General features: G+C 42.2%; 1 protein-coding gene across 1 annotated transcript; it reads left to right on the forward strand.

Annotated features, from left to right (window-relative positions):
* The first annotated feature begins 443 nt into the window (after nt 1–443).
* Nucleotides 444–17,073, forward strand: CD3E (CD3 epsilon subunit of T-cell receptor complex). Its single transcript, XM_077249917.1, has 6 exons — nt 444–754; nt 4,295–4,324; nt 7,368–7,532; nt 15,238–15,399; nt 15,866–15,909; nt 16,715–17,073. Exons 1-6 carry the CDS (start codon nt 706–708, stop codon nt 16,769–16,771), a joined length of 507 nt encoding a protein of 168 aa, XP_077106032.1. The 5' UTR covers nt 444–705; the 3' UTR covers nt 16,772–17,073.
* Nucleotides 17,074–18,237: the final 1,164 nt, after the last annotated feature.

The following is an 18,237-nucleotide window of genomic DNA, read 5'->3' on the forward strand; positions in this document are numbered from 1 at the left end:
ATCACTTTTAATTGCTAACCAAAAAGATAATGATAAATCACAAGGATTTAAGCCTAGTGAGATCTTTTTATCAGGTCTAGGCTGTGGTCACATGTTGACCGCTTGCAAACAAAGACCGGGTGGACCTCCGGAGTGTGTGTATTGGATCTTCAGGGTGTTTGAATATGTGAGTAGTGTTAATTTTGTGTTTCCTTATTCGCTGTTGTTTTTTCCTTTCTTTTACAAAAATTGGGTAACCTCTTTAAAGTAAATCAATCTCAATTGGGAGGCAGTAAATAAAAGAATGCTACGAAAATCTATGGCTTAGTAATTGGTGGTGGGTTTTACGGAGGGCCTGCTTATGCAGCGTTTGTTGCTTTTTGATTCCGGAAAGACCTATTTTTAAAAAATGGCATCGGAAAATCTATGTGGTTGTAACTGTGGGTTTTAGTATTTTGCATATATGAGAAGTGCAGGTGAAGTGTTTGCAATGCGAATTGTGTAGATAGGGGTGGTAGAGTGATCTAGAAGAGGGGAGGAGAAGCAATGCCCCTCTGCGAGACAGGAAGCCCAAAGACAAGGAGATTGACACATCAAAGAGATTCAGTTCAGCAAACAGAAAGTAGAGAAATGTGAAAAGAAAATACGCAAGGAAAATAGGAAAATAGCTGGACGTAAGGAATACTGGATAAATTCACATCACTGTCCGAAACAAAGTTGTAGACGATGAGTCCGAGGGTCATACTTTCTTTGCTGTTGATTGGACTTTGTGTTGGTGAGTAAACAGATGAGTCCTAAAATGTCATCCAAATATAGCAGAAAAAATAAGAAATATATTTAAAGAATAAAAAGTATTTATCTCCATCACAGATGTATGCCGTAAAGGCTGAAGTAATAATGTAGTGGTACTTGCGACAGGCTGCATATTTGTTCAGCTTTACCTATGGGCAGGTTGTATCTCTTAATAATATGTTCTAACACATAACATTTGGTAATATAGATATGTTTTTACCTTTCACAATTCTTGACTAGTTAAGACCTGTATTGCCATTACTATTTTTTTTTTTTTTGCCAGAAGCTGGAATTAACTTTTGTAAAACAAAAGTAAGAAGAAAAAAAAAAGTTTCCCTTTTTCTTTATTAAAATACAATGATATTTCTGTAAATAAAAAGATTTTAAAAAATACCCGTAATTAAGTCCATTAATTTATAAGTACATTTCTTAGGTCAGTTTTATTACTCTATTGCACCTGATCCATATTATCCAGGAAAATCTAACAATTTCCAGACCTCAACTATAGTTTTGTCACAATTTTACTCGTTTTGTTTTTAACTTCTTTTTCTAAGTGTCTAATATAAAAATTAAATAAATAACCTGCAAAATAAAAATGTTTTCTAACTATTAGACTATTGGATTTTTAGTATGACTTAAATTTCTGATGAGCTGTTTAAAAAAACAAACAAAACAATATTATATACTTTTTGGTCTTATAAAGAAATATACAAGAAGAACATAATATAAAATTACAAGAACCATGTTATATGTGTGAATGGGTTCTTGTCATTTTATATCATGCTCTTCTTGTATGTTTCTTTCTCTAATGTTCATTTTTTGTAACTTTGTTTCGTTTTTTTACTGCGACAAAGAGAAAATTCATCTTCCTAAACTGCTGATAAACTTTTTTTTGTATAACTCTATAGGATATGTCTATGGTCAAATATTAAATACATATATGGATGGACAAACTTATTTTAAACAGGTCTTTTGGGATGTTCCTAGTATGGTTAATATCTACTAAAAATGGTCCATGGAAGGACACCTAGTGACAGGGTCATGGGTGCCCAACATGTTCTCATGCACTTGAAGGACAAGAGTGGGAATTATTCAACAGAGGAGATATGATAGTGGAAATTAGGGAAAAAAGTTACTGTTGACTCACATTGAAATCACAGCTCGAAAAAAGTTGAGGCAAGTTGTTTTTCAGCCACCAGACTTGTCCAAGCTTCTTTATTGCATGAGACATGTATAGACCTAACTTTAAGTGCTTCTGTCCCTTTGTTTTAGAGATTGTTGGGGTCTCCGTACCCAGGCTCTTTGACAAAAACTTAAAAACAATGGTCTCCACTAAGAATTTGCTATCATTTGTGTCCACAGCTCCTTTATATCTCCAAGGCCAAAGACTACAATGCTTTCTAGTGCCTCATTTTTTTTTTTTACTCAATGGATCAAAGGAGGAAAACACTTTTCAGAGAAAGTTTAAAATACCATAAAGCACATCGGCTACATCTTTGAGTGATTTTTCTATTTTCTAGATTTCCCAGTTTACCACAACTGCCAGTATGATCATAGTCAGGTTTCTTGGAATTACTTCCCCTTCTCTTCTGAGAAACCTGAAACTTCATGTAAGGGGTTGAAGTGTCTACGTAGAGATGGGATTTCGTTCTATACTCATTTACTGACTTATTTTCACCCAAATATTTCATTAAGAAGCCTATGTTTGTATGTGTGACTATATGACAATTTTGTTAACCCTCTTGGTTTGGACAGGCATGTCTTGCTTAAATTTTTCTATATAGGAGAATGTGGTCAAATTCTGCGTTGCTGAATCATTTTAGTCCAAAGGTATTATTAAAAGTGGTCTTTATTCAACGCGTTTCTGAGTTTCAAAGAACTCCTTCATCAGGAAATACCACATAAGAATTAAATTTTTCTGCAACTCCCGTAAACTTTAAAGGAGATAGTCACACCGAAGAATCATCACTTTATGAACTTCAGTGGACATTTGGTAATTTGGTAAACAGGGTTACTGGAAGCTGAAATCTTCATACACTTCTAGGGCATATATATGGGATGTTCATATATGGTATACCCCATTAAAGAAGCTTTTGCTTTCACAATATATCAAATAAATAAACCATTAATGTCTTATCTGTGAATGGTCCAAGCACTGGGGATCCTACCATGTTTCTTCCCTGTGTTTTGGCAACCTTGAAGTTAACATGAGTTTTCTGCATTTCCTTCTCACCTAATGGTTGGGAGTATTGCTACATCAAGATGTAGGTGTTCTTTTCTTAAGGCGCCCATGTACATGAGATTTAGCCAACAGTCAGGCTCGGACTGGCCCACAGGCGAACAGGCAAATCCACTGGTAGACCTCTTTGCAGGAGTTGTCACAATATACTTGATTCACCATATACAAATAAAGTTGGCATCTTCTCATTCAATGTACTACGCAGTTTATTATTCTAGAGAAGAATAGGTATATTGGTATATTTGCGAATGAGGATAATGTAAAATTTGCTTGTAGATGAACAGTGGGCTCCGAGAGTTAATGGTACTGGTGGGTCCTTGGCACTCCAGTCCGACACTGTCAACAGCGATTTCTTCTGACTCCCCAATAGTAATGCGAGTATTCATGTTTTTTTTTTTTTTTTATTTTAAAGGAGAGAGGAAGAGATGGCGGCTCCTCTTAAAACCAAAAGATTTAATTGTAGACTTCCTAGTTCTAAACTATTGAACATTCTAAAAGCTCACTTAGACAAGACGATAATCGACAAATAAACTTGTCCGTGATCACCGGATGACAAAAAAAAGCTTGATGGTCAGACGTTCAGATTGTTTATGCCAGCATAAACTTCACATCATCCTTTGTAAGCAAAAATGCGCTGCCGACAACATAATACCATATGGGGATAGAGCGATCATATTAACCATTTGCACAAATTTCCGTCAGTCTGTGTAAAGAGGCTGATCGACTTCTGTATAATTGAACGGTGCTTAGATAGTGCCAAGATCGATCCATCTAAAAATCCGTTAGAATGATGTTAATTGTCTTCTTCCCCCTATAAGAGACTGAAATGAGCCTCCTGATCAAATAAGTTTTCTCCAATCTGTGTCAAGGTAGAATTATAAATAATGAAAAAGGATAATAATAAGAAATAATGATCTGTCTATATATTGAAATTGAAAAAGTTTAAAATGTGATCCCAAAATTATCTTATTGAATACTAACATTCCACCAGCAAAAATGGAACATAAATAGAATAATGGAAAAACGTTACGGAAAAAGATTAAAACATTTACACCGAAAATTTTTGTCCAACTCTTTATTTTGCAATTCTATATATAACTTGGAAAATAATCTTTATTTTTAAGAAGACATAGGGATTATTTCACAGCTGATCTGACAATTATCAATGACAATGCTATTGCATTAGTTTTTTGAATATTTATTAAGATATGGGCTCAGATGGAATAAGCGTTCACTCATATATTATTATGTGACTGACAGAGAATGTGTTCATTTGTGTTTCAGATCACTTTTCGGCCGACGATACTATTGTAGGTAAGATGCTTATGATCCATCATCTATATAATCATCGTCGGTCCTTGTGTAAGCGGTATGTGCTGGTTGTCTGTATGAGGACCTTATCATTTATTGTGGGCCTCCATACAGCATGCATCTGCCCATGTAATGAGCGCAGGAGGACTGATGGGCAGATTTGCTATGTAAATTGTAACAGGAGTGCCATGGAGGGACGTGACTAGGTAAGCGCCTGACTCTTCACTAGAGCCCCTAATGGTGAGGTTAGACTTGGCTCCAGATGGACACCAGGTGCCACTCCAGGACAGACCACGGACTCATGGCAGCTGACCCCCAAGGGACAGGCAGCTGGAATGGCCCTGAGGGAAAGATGGATTTGGCTGTTATACAGACTGGCACGGCAGGTTCAAGTAGATCCGGCCGTTATACAGACTGACACGGTAGGTGCAGGCATGTTCGGCTGTTATACAGACTGACAAGGCAAGTTCTAGCAAGGAGGTTAGGAACTGATAAATACTAGTGGACAGGGACCTGAGAACTTGCAAGCGTGTTTGGGAACAGACTAACAACATTGCACAGGCACCTCCATGTAGGTGGAGGTGCCTTAAATAATAAGTGTTTCCCAGCTATTGGCTGGGGACACTTTAGGACAGCGCATGCCACCCTTTTAAGAAGGAAAGAGAGCGCACCCTAAGCACTGTGCTCTCACCATGGGCAGCAGCCGACGAGAAAGGAAGTGGAAGTGCAGGACGTGGGCCGCAGTAGTGAGCCAGCGTCCCTGCCGGGGAGATGGGCAGCATGCAGGGATGACAGTGCTACATACAGTGGGGAAAAAAAGTATTTAGTCAGCCACCAATTGTGGACAGGTGTCTTTTATACTGATAAGTTCAAACAGGTGCCATTACTACAGGTAATGGGTGGAGGACAGAGGAGCCTCTTAAAGAAGACGTTACAGGTCTGTGAGAGCCAGAAATCTTGCATGCTTTTAGGTGACCAAATACTTATTTTCCCCCATAATCTGCAAAATAAATCTTGCCAAATCAGACAAGGTATTACCCCCCTTTGGTACTTCTTTAATTATCTCTATTATACTTGTGCCCATGTCATATTGATTGTACCACTGCTAAAAAAACATCTCGGTTCCTGATTCAGTGCTGTGCTGAAGTACACAAACCTAAGGAGCCAGTGCACCCAAGCAGGTTTTAATAGTTACATAGTTACATACTGTAGGTTGAAAAAAAGACCTGGGTCCATCAAGTTGAACCTTTCTCCACCAATTGCACATTTTGTTGCCAACCTTTTTGGGCTGACGTCTCAGAGTTCAAAGCTTCCTGTGCCTCCTTTTTCTCAGTCAAGTCCCCTCTCTGTTTTGCGAATGTTCCCTGAATTTGGGTGCTTTTATAGACCCACAAAACCTGCTTTTTTGAAGGTTTTGGGAAATTTAGGCAGTTTCTGGGAGATTTGCTAACCCATCATAGAGTCTAGGAAGCCTCTCCTTTCTCCCAGGGGCCATTTGCACAATTCAAGAGAATGGTTGCCCCATTGCTTCTGGAGTTTTCATACCTTCTCCCATGGATTACTCTGAACAGAATCCAAATAGTGGTTGTCCAGCAAGACAAAATCATTTATTGATTGACTCATAAGTTAAAAATATAGAAATTTACCTTTGTTCTAAGACGTGAACCCCAGCACTGTATGCTTAGAAGTCATGTTCTTTTATGGCCTCTCGACGACGCAGAGCAAAACTGCTCCCCTTCCTTCCCACGTTGCATCTCTCACCCCACCAGATTGCTTTCCCCACCCCACTCACGTCAAGTAATCACTGACAGCAGCTGTTTTGGCCTCAGATCTTAGCAGAATTGTAGTACAGGGTGGACCATTTATATGGATACACTTGGGTGGGCCATTTATAAAGATGCAATCCAAAATGGCTGACTTCAAAATGGCCACCATGGTCACCACCCATCTTGAAAAGTTTTCCCCCTCCCGTATACTAATGTGCCACAAACAGGAAGTTGATATCACCAACCATTCCCATTTTATTTAGGTGTATCCATATAAATGGCCCACCCTGTAGATACCGACAGAAATGGAAGTACCTACAATACCCGGAGTGGGCGTTGTTGGGATGGAAGGAACAATTTGTGCCGCAAAATTTGCCAGGACTTAACGTTTACAGGGATGTGCCAGATTTATTATGTGGTTTAAACACTTTGGGGGAAATGTTATGCTCCAGTCTATTCCATGATTTATTAAAATGTGTCACATTTTTTAACAGGTTCATGTCTCTTGAATTTGGCGCACCTTTGCCGGCTTCTGCGCTAGAAAATGACATGTACACCAGTTTTTGAGCTTTGATTTCTGCTATCATTTACTCAATGTTTTGTGAGAAACAGTAAAAATGCCCCCCCCCCCACAATTTTTTTTTGCGTTTACCAAAATTTGCAAAAAAAAAATTTACGCGAAGAAAACTGGAGTCCAGACCCTGACAAATTCCCACCTTTGTGTGACAGGTTTTAAAAGCGTCTAGATAAAAAAGGGTGTTGCTTAGTGGAATCATAAAATATTACCGATTTATTAATGGCTTGTGTCGATATTTTGTCAGAAAGTATTTATGTAAGGCCGGGATCACACATACGTGAGATACGGCCGAGTCTCGCAGATGAAAACCGATCTCTGGCGCTGGCACTCCGGAGCGGAGCGTGCGGCTCCATGTATTGCTGTGCGGCTGCACGCTCCGCTCCGGAGTGCCGGCACCAGAGCTGGGTTTTCACCTGCGAGACTCAGCCGTATCTCGCGTATGTGTGATCCCGGCCTAACGTAACCAACCAAGCCGCAGCATAAAGAAGAAAAACGTATCTAGTAAAATGTTACAAATCCATTGCCAATCGTGCAGACCTGGGATGAGATGAGCCGGGGCTAATTAATAAAACTCCTCTGTATAAATTATTGTAACATTTTAATCAGATTATTGAAGTTTGCAGCATATCACTATGGTAATTACTCCTGGAGCAGGAATTCAGTTCTGTTTGTAAATTTAACACTTTTCTGTGTGTTACATCAGATCACAATTTCCAGGTGGATATCACAGGACTTACAGTGACAATTACCTGTCCTAGTGGTCAACATTTCAAAGATAATCAGCAAAAGAAAATCCTGGAAAATTATTCTTCAGATAAAAATGGGTTATACAAGTGCAGCCATGACTTCCTCTATCTACATGCATACGGTAAGCATGAAAAGATGCACAAAGATTTACCACATAGTATTATAGTAAAAACTGAGATTTGTATATTCAGGCAATCTATATACTGTAAAATATACATATATCTATATATACATTAGATAACACAGAACCCACCATTCACAATAGGTGATGTCACAGCTCACCTCCTCCTCCTGTACAATGACTGATAACATCTCTATATACAGTAGATAACACAGGATCCACCATTCACAATAGGTGGTGTCACAGCTCACCTCCTCCTCCTGTACAATGACAGATAGCACCTCTATATACATTAGATAACACAGGATCCACTGTCGTGATTCCCCAATGGCATGGGAACATCAGAAACACAAAAATAACAGACTAGCTCTCGGGTGATGGAAACTCAAGCTGACCGTGACCTAAATCTACCACACAACTAACAGTAGCCAGGAAGCATTCCTACGGCTGCCTAGATGCCATGCGCCAGCCGGAGAACTAACTACGCCTGGAAGAGGAAGGAACAGACCTGGCTTACCTCTAGAGAAATTCCCCAAAGATGATAGTAGCCCCCACGTATATTAACGGTGAGTTCAGAGGAAAAGACATACACAGTATGAAGGTAGATTTAGCAAAGCGAGGTCCACTTACTAGATAGAGGAAGGATACAAAAGAGGACTTCACGGTCAGCTGAAAAACCCTTTCAAAAAACCCATCCTGAAATTACTTTAAGACTCCTGTGTCAACTCATGACACAGGAGTGGCAATTTCAGTCCACAAGAGCTTCCAGTAACAGGAAATGACAAAACTGTAAACTGGACAAGAAAAACAAAACAAGAAGGACAAGAGTCCACTTAGCTGATCAGCAGACTAGTAGCAGGAACATGCAACTGAATGACTCAGGTTACAATGATGACCGGCAAGGAAGTGACTGGAGAGCAAGGCTAAATAGGGAACTCCCAAAACTGATGGAAGCAGGTGAGCTGAGGCAGAAAAGCACACACAAGTCTCCAGTACCACCAGCCACCACCAGGGGAGCCAAAAAGCGGATCACAACAGTACCCCCCCCTTAAGGAGGGGGCACCGAACCCTCACAAGAACCGCCAGGGCGACCTGGATGAGCCCTATGAAAGGCACGAACCAAATCCGAGGCATGAACATCAGAGGCAGTTACCCAAGAATTATCTTCCTGACCATAGCCCTTCCATTTAACCAGGTACTGGAGTCTCCGCCTGGAAATACGGGAGTCCAAGATCTTCTCTATAACGTACTCCAATTCACCCTCAACCAGCACAGGAGCAGGAGGCCCAGCAGAAGGAACCACCGGCACCTCGTATCTCCGCAACAACGACCGATGGAACACATTATGGATAGCGAAAGATGCCGGAAGGTCCAAACGAAAGGAAACAGGGTTAATAATCTCCAAAATCCTATAGGGACCGATGAACCGAGGCATAAATTTAGGAGAAGAAACCCTCATTGGGACAAAACGGGAAGACAACCACACCAAGTCCCCAACACGAAGGCGAGGACCAACCCGACGCTGGCGGTTAGCAAACCGCTGAGTCCTCTCCTGGGACAAATTCAAATTGTCCACCACTTGTTCCCAAATCCGATACAACCGATCCACCACAGCATCTACTCCAGGACAATCCGAAGACTCCACCTGACCAGAAGAAAAACGGGGATGAAACCCCGAATTGCAAAAGAAAGGGGAAACCAAAGTGGCAGAACTGGCCCGATTATTAAGAGCAAACTCCGCCAACGGCAAAAAGGCAACCCAATCATCCTGATCCGCAGACACAAAACACCTCAAATACGTCTCCAAAGTTTGATTAGTTCGCTCCGTCTGGCCATTAGTCTGAGGATGGAAGGCAGACGAAAAAGACAAATCAATGCCCAACCTGGCACAGAATGCCCGCCAAAATCTAGAAACGAACTGGGTACCCCTATCAGAAACGATATTTTCAGGAATACCATGCAAGCGAACCACATTTTGAAAAAACAAAGGAACCAACTCAGACGAGGAAGGCAACTTCGGCAATGGCGCCAAATGAACCATCTTAGAAAAACGGTCACACACCACCCAGATAACAGACATCCTCTGAGAGACAGGAAGATCAGAAATAAAGTCCATCGAGATGTGCGTCCAAGGCCTCTTCGGAATAGGCAAGGGCAACAACAACCCGCTAGCCCTAGAACAACAAGGCTTGGCCCGAGCACACACATCACAAGACTGCACAAAAACACACACATCACGAGACAGAGATGGCCACCAGAAGGATCTAGCCACCAAATCCCTGGTACCAAAAATTCCAGGATGACCCGCCAGCGTAAAAGAATGAACCTCCGAGATGACTCTACTGGTCCAATCATCAGGAACAAACAGTCTACCAGGTGGACAGCGATCAGGTCTATCCGCCTGAAACTCTTGCAAAGCACGTCGCAGATCTGGGGAAATAGCGGATAATATCACCCCATCCTTAAGGATACCTGTAGGTTCCGAATCACCAGGGGAATCAGGCTCAAAACTCCTAGAAAGGGCATCCGCCTTCACATTCTTAGAACCTGGTAGATATGAGACCACAAAATTAAACCGAGAGAAAAACAACGACCAGCGCGCCTGTCTAGGATTCAGGCGCCTGGCAGACTCAAGATAAATCAGATTCTTGTGATCAGTCAAAACCACCACCTGATGTCTAGCACCCTCAAGCCAATGACGCCACTCCTCAAATGCCCACTTCATGGCCAAAAGCTTCCGATTACCGACATCATAATTTCTTTCGGCGGCAGAAAATTTTCGAGAAAAGAACGCACAAGGTCTCATCACTGAGCAATCGGAACTTTTCTGCGACAAAACCGCCCCCGCTCCGATCTCGGAAGCATCGACCTCAACCTGAAAGGGGAAAGAGACATCGGGCTGGCGCAACACAGGGGCAGACGAAAAGCGGCGCTTAAGTTCCCGAAAGGCCTCCACAGCGGCAGAGGACCAATTGGCAACATCAGCACCCTTCTTAGTCAAATCCGTAAGAGGCTTAGCAACACCAGAAAAACCAGTTATAAATCGACGATAAAAATTAGCAAAGCCCAAGAACTTCTGAAGACCCTTTAGAGAAGTAGGCTGCGTCCAGTCACAAATAGCCCGAACCTTGACAGGGTCCATCTCAACAGAAGAAGGGGAAAAAATGTACCCCAAAAAGGAAATCTTTTGAACCCCAAAAACACACTTAGAACCCTTTACACACAGAGAATTCTCCCGCAAGACCTGAAAAACCCTCCTGACCTGCTGAACATGAGACTCCCAGTCCTCAGAAAAAATCAAAATATCATCCAAATACACAATCATAAATTTATCCAGATATTCACGGAAAATGTCATGCATAAAGGACTGAAAAACTGAAGGCGCATTAGAAAGGCCGAAAGGCATTACTAAATACTCAAAGTGGCCCTCAGGCGTATTAAATGCGGTTTTCCACTCATCCCCTTGCTTAATTCGCACCAAATTATACGCCCCACGGAGATCAATCTTGGAGAACCACTTAGCCCCCCTTATGCGAGCAAACAAATCAGTAAGCAGCGGCAACGGATACTGATATTTGACAGTAATTTTATTCAGGAGTCGATAATCAATACAAGGCCTCAGCGAGCCATCCTTTTTAGAGACAAAGAAAAACCCAGCTCCTAAAGGTGATGAAGAAGGACGAATATGTCCCTTTTCCAGGGACTCCTTAACATATTCTCGCATGGCAGCATGCTCAGGTACAGATAGGTTAAACAAACGACCCTTTGGAAATTTACTGCCTGGAATCAGATCTATGGCGCAATCACACTCTCTGTGGGGAGGGAGAGAACCAATTTTAGGCTCTTCAAAAATATCCCCAAAATCCGACAAAAATGCAGGAATCTCAGAGGGAATAGATAACGAGATAGGAACCAAACGTATGTCCCCATGAGCCCCCCGACATCCCCAGCTTAACACAGACATAGTTTTCCAGTCCAGTACTGGGTTATGAGATTGTAACCATGGTAATCCAAGCACTAAAACATCATGTAAATTATACAACACGAGGAAGCGAATCATCTCCTGATGGTCTGGAGTCATACGCATAGTCACTTGCGTCCAGAACTGTGGTCTATTACAAGCCAGAGGTGTAGAATCAATACCCTTCAGAGGTATAGGAACTTCCAGAGGCTCCAAATCAAACCCACAGCGCTTGGCGAAGGACCAATCCATGAGACTCAGAGCGGCGCCAGAGTCCACATAGGCATCCACGGTAATAACTGATAATGAACAAATCAGAGTTACAGACAGAAGAAATTTAGACTGTAAAGTGCCAATAGAAACAGACTTGTCAACCTTCCTAGTACGTTTAGAGCATGCTGATATAACATGCGCGGAATCACCACAGTAGAAGCACAAGCCATTTTTGCGCCTATAATTCTGCCGCTCGCTTCTTGACAGAATTCTGTCACATTGCATTTTCTCTGGCGTCCCTTCAGAAGATACCGCCAAATGGTGCACGGGTTTGCGCTCCCGCAAACGCCGATCAATCTGAATCGCCATTGTCATGGACTCATTCAGACCTGTGGGCGTAGGAAACCCCACCATGACATCCTTAACGGCATCAGAAAGGCCCTCTCTGAAATTTGCCGCTAGGGCACACTCATTCCACTGAGTAAGCACAGACCATTTACGAAATTTTTGGCAGTATATCTCAGCTTCATCTTGCCCTTGAGACAGGGCTATTACAGCTTTTTCAGCTTGAATCTCCAAATTAGGTTCCTCATACAGCAACCCTAAAGCCAGAAAAAACGCATCCACATTGAGCAACGCAGGATCCCCTGGTGTCAATGAAAATGCCCAATTTTGAGGGTCACCTCGCAGCAACGAAATCACAATCTTAACCTGCTGAACAGGATCTCCAGAGGAGTGAGGTCTGAGAGAAAGGAATAATTTACAATTACATTTGAAATTCAGAAACCGAGATCTATCTCCGGAAAATACCTCTGGTGTAGGAATCTTAGGTTCAGAAATAGGAGTACGTATAACATAGTCTTGTAAATTCTGAACCTTCGTAGCAAGATTATTTAAACCTGCAGCCAAACTCTGAGGGTCCATCCTTAAACCGGAGAGATCAGAGCCATTCAAGGATTAGAAGGAGAGAAAGGCAAGGCTGTAAATAGAGCAGAAATACAACTGAGCCAACTAAGTAGCAAACATGAGAGGAAAAAAAACAAAAAAAAACTACAGACTTCTTTTACTCTCCTTTCTTCTGCCAATTACTTTAACAGCGGCCGGTCATACTGTCATGATTCCCCAATGGTATGAGAACATCAGAAACACAAAAATAACAGACTAGCTCTCGGGTGATGGAAACTCAAGCTGACCGTGACCTAAATCTACCACACAACTAACAGTAGCCAGGAAGCATTCCTACGGCTGCCTAGATGCCATGCGCCAGCCGGAGAACTAACTACGCCTGGAAGAGGAAGGAACAGACCTGGCTTACCTCTAGAGAAATTCCCCAAAGATGATAGTAGCCCCCACGTATATTAACGGTGAGTTCAGAGGAAAAGACATACACAGTATGAAGGTAGATTTAGCAAAGCGAGGTCCACTTACTAGATAGAGGAAGGATACAAAAGAGGACTTCACGGTCAGCTGAAAAACCCTTTCAAAAAACCCATCCTGAAATTACTTTAAGACTCCTGTGTCAACTCATGACACAGGAGTGGCAATTTCAGTCCACAAGAGCTTCCAGTAACAGGAAATGACAAAACTGTAAACTGGACAAGAAAAACAAAACAAGAAGGACAAGAGTCCACTTAGCTGATCAGCAGACTAGTAGCAGGAACATGCAACTGAATGACTCAGGTTACAATGATGACCGGCAAGGAAGTGACTGGAGAGCAAGGCTAAATAGGGAACTCCCAAAACTGATGGAAGCAGGTGAGCTGAGGCAGAAAAGCACACACAAGTCTCCAGTACCACCAGCCACCACCAGGGGAGCCAAAAAGCGGATCACAACAATCCACCATTCACAATAGGGGATATCAGAGCTCACCTCCTCCTCCTGTACAATGACTGATAACTTCTCTATATACAGTAGATAACACAGGATCCACCATTCACAATAGGGGATAGCACAGCTCACCTCCTCCTCCTGTACAATGACTGATAACACCTCTATACACAGTAGATAACACAGGATCCACCATTCACAATAGGTGATGTCACAGCTCACCTTTTCCACCTGTACAATGACTGATAACACCTCTATATACAGTAGATAATACAGGATCCACCATTCACAATAGGTGATGTCACAGCTCACCTCCTCCTCCTGTACAATGACAGATAGCACCTCTATATACATTAGATAACACAGGATCCACCATTCACAATAGGGGATATCAGAGCTCACCTCCTCCTCCTGTACAATGACTGATAACACCTCTATACACAGTAGATAACACAGGATCCACCATTAACAATAGGTGATGTCACAGCTCACCTCCTCCTCCTGTACAATGACTGCTAACACCTCTATATACAGTAGATAACACAGGATCCACCATTCACAATAGGGGATATCACAGCTCACCTCCTCCTCCTGTACAATGACTGATAACACCTCTATATACAGTAGATAACACAGGATCCACCGTTCACAATAGATGATGTCACAGCTCACCTCCTCCTGTACAATGACTGATAACACCTCTATATACAGTAGATAACACAGGATCCACCATTCACAATAGATGATGTCACAGCTCACCTCCTCCTGTACAATAACTGATAGCACCTCTATATACAGTAGATAATACAGGATCCACCATTCACAATAGATGATGTCACAGCTCACCTCCTCCTCCTGTACAATGACTGATAACACCTCTATACACAGTAGATAACACAGGATCCACCATTCACAATAGGTGATGTCACAGCTCACCTCCCCCTCATCCTGTACAATGACTGATAACACCTCTATATACAGTAGATAACACAGGATCCACCGTTCACAATAGATTATGTCACAGCTCACCTCCTCCTGTACAATAACTGATAGCACCTCTATATACAGTAGATAATACAGGATCCACCATTCACAATAGATGATGTCACAGCTCACCTCCTCCTCCTGTACAATGACTGATAACACCTCTATACACAGTAGATAACACAGGATCCACCATTCACCATAGGTGATGTCACAGCTCACCTCCTCCTGTACAATGACTGATAACACCTCTATATACAGTAGATAACACAGGATCCACCGTTCACAATAGATTATGTCACAGCTCACCTCCTCCTGTACAATAACTGATAGCACCTCTATATACAGTAGATAACACAGGATCCACCATCCACAATAGGTGATGTCACAGCTCTCCTCCTCCTCCTGTACAATGACTGATAACACCTCTATATACAGTAGATAACACAGGATCCACCATCCACAATAGGTGATGTCACAGCTCACCTCCTCCCAGGTGCAATGTGGCAAACCACCTTAAGGAGGAAAGCTTCACCCACAGGAAACTATACATATAGATCTAACATATCAGTAATGTATAAATATTGAGATATAACATGTTTACAAAACAAACTTTTTTTTTAATCATGCAACAATGGGCGAGAGTATTCTCCTCGTTTTGCATTGCACAGTGCGATGTTCATGTAGCCCGTCTGATGTCGTGTCCTCCTCTGTTGCAGTATGTGAGACCTGCACGGAGGTCTCCTTTCTCATGGTGGCCTCTGTTGTGATCGCTGATTGCCTGATCACCATTGGAGTTTGTGTTTTCGTGTATATGTTCTGCAAGAAAAAACCGGGTCAGATCCGAGAAAATGGATTTGCAAAAGGAGCTCGCAAAAAAGGTACCCATCCTATAAGGCACAAAAGTAAATCTATGGATTTAAATAAGACCTTTCAGTTGTCCTAAACAAGAATTTCTTTTTTTACCTGGTGTAAATGCCGCTGTTCTCCTGAATTCGCCGTTGTTTTCCTTTTGTTCCTGTGCCTCTCCATTCCTGAGATATGGGCCCTTTTTCCCTATAGGTCTTTTATAGCCAACTGGGCAAGATCATCAAGAAGATGTCCAAAGAATAGTTGAGGACCACGCCCGCTTGGCTAAATAGACTACATTTACGAATGGGAAAGAAGGGGCCATATCTCAGGAACGGAGAGTCACAGAAACATAAGAAAAACATTGCCAGATCCAGGAGAACAGCGGCATTTACACCGGGTAATAAATAAATCATGTTTTTGGCAAATGACGGGTCCTCTTTAATTTCTACATACAGAGTGTAAACACTATGATTTTTTTAATTTTTGCTCATACAGGCAACAAAGAACGTCCTCCCCCTGTTCCCAATCCCGATTATGAGGTAAATATAGAACACGATGCGGCACATTTGGAATGGAAATGACTGCGGTGGTTTTTATTTAATACTCCAATACCTAAAGTGTAGGGATTGTTTGATTCCTGTTTCTGCTGATTTCCCCCAGAAGCTCAGTGACACCCATTCTCTTTGACACTCTGTCTCCATGTAATCTACCAGCACACTCCTTAGTGACTCTTTACACATGGTTATACCAGGCCACAAGGCCATTTTTAGACAAAATAAAGAGTTGGGACCATTGGACTGTCAATATGAGCTCACTGATAGATCCTCAGTTAGCTCATTCTGCAACCAACGGGTTACAGATTGCTAACGGTGCAAAATTTAGCCAAAAATACACACAATTAAGTAATAAAAAAAAAATTGGCACGAAAGGTGACAAAGTGGATAGTATTTTACATCAATTATTACCCTTTTATAGACTCCCCTCTGCCCTCTCGTAGCAACACCAGCCCCGTCCTGTACTGATACTGGGCACAGCCTACTACAAGCTGGCCACCATGAAGCTCAGACAGGGTATTGTGGCTTCTCCATGTACATCTAGGCCTCCATATTGACACGTGCAGAAAAAAAACAGAGGAGACACCACATGACACATAATGGCAAAACTAACTTTCTTAAAGGGACATACACACAGTTTTTCATGAAGGGTAGAATTTGAGGCAAAACCACTTTGGACTTGTTAGCGTCTGACTCATCTAACATTTTTCACCCTTCCAGAAGGACTAGAATGGCTATACTGTTTGTTTTGAGTTAATAAACACTTTTTTTTTATCTTTTATTGTTGCAGCCAATCCAGAAAAAAAGGCAAGAATTATACGATGGATTAAATCAAAACTCAAAATGATTTTGTCAGCCCTCTCGTGCTTCAGCATCCATTATTTTTTCATGTTGTATTTGTGTGAATATGATTTTTGTACATCCCATTTTTCCATATTGAAACACATTACTTTAGAAAAGTTTAATTGTTAAAACAAAACTCTGGGAAAATTGCACATACAAATATAACTTTATATGGAAACCTCATGTATGTTTAATAACTGTTCAAGGAAAATGGTGTGTAGAGTTGTTATATAAAACAGCTGGAAAACGGAGGAGAAAAATGAAATCTGTTGTAATGGAAAATCAAAATAAATGAACTGAAAATTGAAGTATAAAAATTCTTCACATTTTTAAGTTTGTTTATTTTTGTTTTTTACACGACTTACAAAGTCTTAGGAAAACTTGTCTCCCTGATTCTGGATTCTACCCAGTTTTTCTAATCTTCAGCTTTAGGGGCTGTCAGGACAACACAGTTTGTATGTGATGAATGTGCATAAGTGCAGTGCTACTCTGGAAAATTACTTATTGGTTAAATAAGGTTATGTTAGAATGTCCCACCCCTCTTATATTGTCTTTGGCTATCCTCCTGACGTCATCCCTGCTTACTAGTTTTGCCTGCGGTGCTGCCCTCCTGTGTCTGACCCCTGCTATTCTCCTGGTTCTGTGCCTGTGGGTTTGCCCTCGGCTATCCTCCTAAGCTAGTTCCTGTCTGCAGACTGATCCCATACATTGGCAATCCTCCTTGTTTTTAGTGTTGCCTTTCCTGTTCTGACAGTGGTTATCCTCCTGAAAAATGTTCCTGCATGCTGGTTTTGTCTGGTACCATCCTGATTCTGTACCCCCCCCCCCCCCCCCCCGCGCTTTGCTCCCAACCTCATTCCTCTCTGATGGTTTTTGTCTTTGTTCTGTCCCTCTTAATTTGACATCGGCTATCCCCCTGACCTTGTTTCCATCTGCTGGTTTTGTTCTCTTACACTTTATCCAATTTCTGACCCCAACTATCCTCCTGACCTCGTTCCTGCCTGCTGGTTTTGACACTGGTACCGTCCTTCCATTCCTGGCCCCGGCTATCCTCCTGACCTCATTCCTGCCTGCTGATTTTTACTCAGTACAACCCTCCCATTCCTGACCCCGGCTATCCTACTGACCTTGTTCCTGCCTGCTGGTTTTTACTCTGGTACTGCCCTCCCATTCCTGATCCCAGCTATCCTCCTAACCTCGTTCCTGCCTGCTGGTTTTGACTCTGGTACCATCCTCCCATTTCTGATCCTGGCTATCCTCCTGACCTCGTTCCCGCCTGCTGGTTTTGACTCTGGTACCGTCCTCCCATTCCTGACCCTGGCTATCCTCCTGACCTCATTCCTGCTTGCTGGTTTTGCCTCTGGTACTGTCCTCCCGTTTCTGACCAAGGCTATCCTTCTGACCTCGTTCTTGCCTGCTGGCTTTTACTCTGGTACCGTCCTCCCATTCCTGATCCCGGCTATCCTCCTA

Source organism: Ranitomeya variabilis, chromosome 4 (assembly GCF_051348905.1).
Source record: "Ranitomeya variabilis isolate aRanVar5 chromosome 4, aRanVar5.hap1, whole genome shotgun sequence".
NCBI classification, from domain to species: domain Eukaryota; kingdom Metazoa; phylum Chordata; class Amphibia; order Anura; family Dendrobatidae; genus Ranitomeya; species Ranitomeya variabilis.